The sequence below is a fragment of the Rhinatrema bivittatum genome, chromosome 6 (genome assembly GCF_901001135.1).
Source record: "Rhinatrema bivittatum chromosome 6, aRhiBiv1.1, whole genome shotgun sequence".
Lineage (NCBI taxonomy): Eukaryota > Metazoa > Chordata > Amphibia > Gymnophiona > Rhinatrematidae > Rhinatrema > Rhinatrema bivittatum.
Window position 1 is genome coordinate 126,957,015 of NC_042620.1, and position 6,000 is coordinate 126,963,014.

General features: G+C 37.0%; 1 protein-coding gene across 2 annotated transcripts in view; it reads left to right on the forward strand.

Annotated features, from left to right (window-relative positions):
- Nucleotides 1-5,593, forward strand: part of UBE2E3 (ubiquitin conjugating enzyme E2 E3) — a 193,968-nt gene extending 188,375 nt beyond the window's left edge. For both annotated transcript variants that reach the window (XM_029605914.1, XM_029605916.1), the window contains exon 6: nt 4,963-5,593. In XM_029605914.1, the coding sequence (XP_029461774.1) occupies nt 4,963-5,060 (98 nt within the window). In that variant the 3' untranslated portion in view covers nt 5,061-5,593. The remainder of the gene's footprint in view (nt 1-4,962) is intronic.
- The last annotated feature ends 407 nt before the right edge of the window (nt 5,594-6,000 follow it).

Consider the following 6,000-nt stretch of genomic DNA (forward strand, 5'->3'; position numbering starts at 1 on the left):
GGGTAAATAAATAAACGTGGAGGTAGCTTGCTTATTACTGCGGTTACTACCCTAAACCAATTGAGCCTGATACATCACTTGAATGCATACACAGCGTTGCTCTCTGCTTCTACGGCAGGGGTTAATGTGGAAAAGAGGATTTGCATTCAGACAACAACCAACAAGGACTAAACTTCATAATCTGGGTAAACAAATAAGCGTGAGGGTAGCTTGCTTATTACATTGGTTACTACCCTAAACCCCAATTAAGCCTGATACATCATTTTGAATACATATACAGCGATATGTATTAGTACATGATCTTCGGTATATAAAAGTCCTTAAATAAATAAATAAATATACAGTGCTGCTCTCTGCTTCCGGCAGGGGGAAAAAGTAGAAAACAGGATTTACATTCAGGCAACAACCAACAAAGACTGAACTTCACAACCTGGGTAAATAATCATAGGGGTAGTGGCGGTTATACCCTAAACCCTTAAGCCTGATACATCACTTTGAAAGCTTATACAGTGTTGCTATCTGCTTCAACGGTAGGGGGAAGTGAGGAAAACAGGATTTGCATTCAGATGTCATCCAACAAGGCATCAATCTGTGCAGTCTAGGTGAACAAGCATCGGGGTAGCTTGCTTGATGCAGCAGATACAACCCTTAACCATAAGCCTTTTGCTCACCTTTGATGCAACTCCAACATTACTCTCTGCATCAATGACAGGAGATGGCAGGAAATTTGAATCAAACAGTTACCAACAAGAGCCCTGAATTTGGTGCTTGGTGAAACAGATAAGTATGGGAAAATAAGAGTCGAAGCTTGCTGGGCTGACTAGATGGGCCGATTGGTCTTTTTCTGCCGCCATTTCTATGTAGTCTATGTAGACCCAGTATGGCAAGACTTATGTTCTTAGGTAATTTATGTTATTTGTTTTATTTTGTAAACCGCCTTGATTATATGAAAGTTGGTTTATCAAGTTTAATAAACTAAAATAAACTAAGTCAAAGATTACTCTAAGGATGTGGGCTTAGAGTATTGGGAAAATGACCCTGTTATCCATTGGAATAGAAAAAGAGAGACGGGGAGAAATGGATTTGGGAGAAAAAATAAGTTCTTTTTGGCCATGTTAAGTTTAAAGTGGTGGTGGAATATTGAGATGGCAATGCCTGACAAGCAGGCTAAGATTATCAGCACAGAGATGGTATTAAAACATTCCAAATGAGCACTTTTTCAAAGCTGTAAATGTTGTAAACAGGATTTTATTCCATCCACTTCAGCTACTTTTAGATTTACAAAATAAATAAATAAAGATCTGTAGGATATTGCTCTCTCTTAACAAATGATGATTGTCATTTATTTTGTTGTTAGGTTTTTAAGTACTGAATCACTTTTATTAGGCCTAACAGACACTATTTTAAGAGGTTTTGATAATGGTCAATCTTATTTATTTGATTTGATTTGATTTATCAGCTGCTTTTGATACCGTTGATCATCATGTCATGATTCAAAGATTATCTGAAATCAGACTATGTGGTAAGACCATTCAGTGGATTACCTCTTACATTAAGGACCGCTCATTTCAGGTTGTTGGTAATTCTGTACCTGAAAAAATCGATCTGGTGTCTGGGGTGCCCCAGGGTTAATCCTTGTCTGCCACACTCTTCAATGTCTACTTGCTATCCCTTCATTATTATCAGGATTGGGGATTACTTATTATATATATGCGGATGATGTTCAATTACTGATTCTGATTAATGACTCTATAGAAAAAAACTTAGAAACTCATAGAGGTATATATGTCCGCTATTAAGCAACTTTTAAACTATATGAAATTAATACTGAATACTCAAAAAAAAAAGAAATCTTTATTACTAAACAGAAAAGTCTCTGAATACGTCTATTATTTTTAATTATGGTTCGACACAAATTGAATTTTCCACCTATGTGCAGGATCTCAGAGTAATAATTGATTATGACCTTAATATGAAAAAGCACATTAACCTTAGAATCAGAGAAGGCTATAATAAATTGCACATAGTAAAACGGCTAAACCCTCTCCTCAATCATAATGATTTTCAGTCCGTGCTCCAAACATTATTTTTTTCTAATTTAGATTACTGCAACACCCTTTTAATGCAACACAGCTATAACTACTTCAAAGTGCTACAGCAAGAGTTTTAACAGATGGAAGAAAATATGACTATACCAATCCCACATTAAAGGCCTGATTTTAAAAGGGCCGTGTGCGTAAAAAACGGGGGTTACATGCACGGCCGGGCCTTGCAAGCGCATTTTAGAATGGGCCCAGCCATGCGTGTAACCCCTATTATGTGCAGAAGTGCCGGGCCCTGCAGAAAGGGAGGGCCAGGGGTGTGGTGTTTTATGGGTGGGCCGGGACAACACCATTTTGCGCTGTCCCGATGCTGGCGCGCGCAACTTCAACTCGGGACACAAAGTAAGTTTAAAAAAAAAAACAACAAAAGGGATAGCTAGGATAGATTTAGGGGTCAGGTTGGAGAGGGGAAGAGGTAGGAAGGGTTAGGAATAGGAAAGTTCCCTCCCAGTCCACTCCTTAATTGGAGAGGACAAAGAGGGAACTGGGAAGAAGCCCTATCGCATTGCCACGTGTAATTGAAAAAATCCACACACATTCCCCCCCCCCCCCCGCGCACACAGTGGAGGCCACCTGCCGACCATGCATGCGTGGTCATTAAAATTCCAGACACTTTATACAACATTTAGTTTTTGTGCCCTATTGTGAACCGTTGTGATGGCACCCGCTTAATGACGGTATAGAAAAGATTTTAAATAAATGAACATGTATGCGCGGGAAACGTATTTTATGAATTGCGGCCATCGATACGTGCATGTTATAAAATCGATGCATCCATGTGCGTGTGCTGGGAACTGCGAGCACGTGGGTCTTAAAATCTAACCCTAATTACTTTACATTGGTATCTGAAAAAATTTAGGATTGATTATAAAGTCTTATGCTTATTACACAAATCATTGCATAATGATAAGTTTGAATGGCTAAATGCAACCATTCATTTGCATATCCCTCAACGGAATTTAAGATCCGCAAATAAAGGCTTGTTGACTGTTCCTTCAGTTCGAACCACACATCTGAGCAAAGTAAGAGTGAGAGCTATTTCAATTGCTGTTCCTAAATTGTGGCATTCTCTGCCCGTGGAATTAAGGCTGCAAAAAGACTTTTCTGTTTTTAAGAAAGGATTGAAGGCTTGGCTTTTTAAATTAGCTTATGAGACTAAGGGCCGGATTTTCAAAAGGTTACGTGCGTAAATCGTCATAAGCTCGCTGAGTCTATTTTCAAAAGGCCCAGTGACGCACATAAAGCCTCGGGACGCATGTAAGTCCCAGGGCTTGCAAAAAGGGGCGGGGCAGGGCAGGGTCAGAGGCTTCTGGCACAGCGGCCATTTGCTGCTGTGCCGGGGATCGCATGCCAGCAGTTGGCCGGCGCACTCAACTTCAGCCCCTGCGCTGAAGTAACTTTTAGAACAAAAGCCAAAAAAGGTAGAGGAGAAGGTGGGGTGGGGGGTAGGGAACGGGGGAAGGCAGCGCGGTTTGGCACGGGCTCGGCGTGCACTATTGTGCACCCCCTTGCGCACGCTGACACCCGATTTTATAACATGCGCGCGCCTGCTATAAAATTGTGTGTCCATGTGCGCATGCCGGGTAGTGTGCACATGGATGCGCTCGCGCAAGTTTAAAAATCTACCCCTAAATGTTTAAATAAGGCAGTTTTTACACTAGCTGGCATGATGCCTTGGAATATTGAGTGAGGCTTACTTTCATATTTATTTTTATTTTATCTTGTTTTTTCTTTTTTAATCTTTTATCCTAATCTGATTTTATGTTTTACCTTTGCATTGCTTATTTTATATTGATGTTATTTATTTGTATCTTATGATTTTATGTACCTGCCTTTGTTATTTCTTATTTTATTTTGTAAACCGTTGTGATTGACTACAGAACAGAGGTATATAAATACAATAAATAAATGTACTACAAATCTTTCATAATTCACAATTTAGAGGCTTTTGTTTTATATATTAAATATTAAAAGAAAATTAACTAGTTTAGAAAGACAAAATGTGGTGTCAACAGTTGTTAATGTTGGTCTGCTGTTGATCAGTATACAGCCAGATATGCAAATAACATCCTTGTAACTTGTTGCTGGTGTTGCTGAACTTTCTTAAAAGTCTGGCATACATTTTTCACTACATGTAAGGTTAGATACCTGATATTTTAAAAAATATTTGATATTTGTATTGCTGTCAAACATTTGTTGAGAAGTTGTGTTTTTCTGCAAAGATCTTTTTTTTTTTAATAACCTTTCACTGATGGGTCTCATACTGCCGTGCACTCTCTGAGCAGCTTACCAATAAGACCAAAAGATGATCAGACAAAGGGCAGGAGCAAAATATCTGGAGCTGGCATCTCATAGTATCCGTTTTATGAATATCCTATAAAACTGTTTCTCATTTTTCTGCATGATGCAAATTCTTATGTATGGTAGTTGAAGAAAACGTTTACCTATTTCTATCCCACTTGCTTATGTTAATGATAGTTTTATAATTTTTATATGAATAAACATTTTATTTTAAAAAATGGTCTCCAAGAAAATGTCTACTGTTCTTATATGTTGGCATAAGATAAAGGAAACTACAGTATCATATTTCTATTCTTATTCTAAGGAAATATAGATATAACATGCAAAATGGAAGCTATCAGGTTTAATTAAAGGTTAAAAAAGAAAACAGAAACATTTTTATTACAGTGCTTTTAACTTAAATATGAAAATATGTTAATATTTCTGATGGACTTCTGAAATATATAGGCCTACAGAAGCACACAATTTATTCATGACAAGTGTGAGTGAGCATAATTTAAAAAATATAATAATTGAAATTGAATGTTTTCTAATATGTTATTTCTTCTTAATCTTACAGCTGATCCTCTGGTTGGGAGCATAGCCACTCAGTATTTGACCAACAGAGCAGAACATGACAGGATAGCCAGGCAGTGGACCAAGAGATATGCTACATAAATTGTTTAACTACATGTGCAATGTGAAGAAGCAAAAGGCAACTTTACAATGTGCAACAAATCTTTATAGCCTTTACAATACGGACTTCTGTGTATATGTTATATTGATTCTACTCTCTGCTTTTATCCTATGAAGACTGGGATATTGCCCAAAAAGGTAAATGCTATCAAGAGTAGATCTTTGTAGCTGTAGATTAGTTATGTTAAAATGCCTACTTGCAAGTCTTGCTTCTTTGGGATATCAAAATGTATTTTGTGATGTACTAAGGATACCGTTCCTGAAGTCAACCAAATATTATGGTGCATTTTAGCCTAATTCATTATCTGTATGAAGTTATTAAAGGTAGCTGTAGATTACTAGGAATTATGTCATTTGTATTAAACCCAGATCTATTTCCAATTATGTGGTACATGCTGTTGTGGAAACTGTTTTACCTTTTGTCAGTTTGTACTGAAAGGATTTCATTTTTCCCTTTGTAGCTCAGAGAGCACCCAATGTATCACCCCAAACACAATAAACATGTTCCTCCAAGATATAGTTTCTTTGTTTTCCAATTTTAACTTTTTTAAGTTGATATAAGAACACTTTGTTGTTATGTAATTGCCATACTTCATAAAAATATAAATATCCAAGTGGAGGCTTTCTAAAGAAAAGTTTAATGTACACATTAACATGTTTAACCATTATTTTCCATTTTAGTGTTTTCAGCCTCATGCACTTGCTTGCCATGAAATATAGTTTAAATTTTGAGTTTCCTTGAGTAATAATTTCAGAATTTAGATAACTTTATCAGCAAAGTATATGTCAAACACGTCTGCTTTGTAAAAATTCAGTAGTTTTAATGTTCTCTATCAACAAGCAGGGCAAAATTAGCCATGACATGTGGATGACGATGGCACCAAATAGACCTGTCTTTCTAATTCAGTAAATTTTTACTACT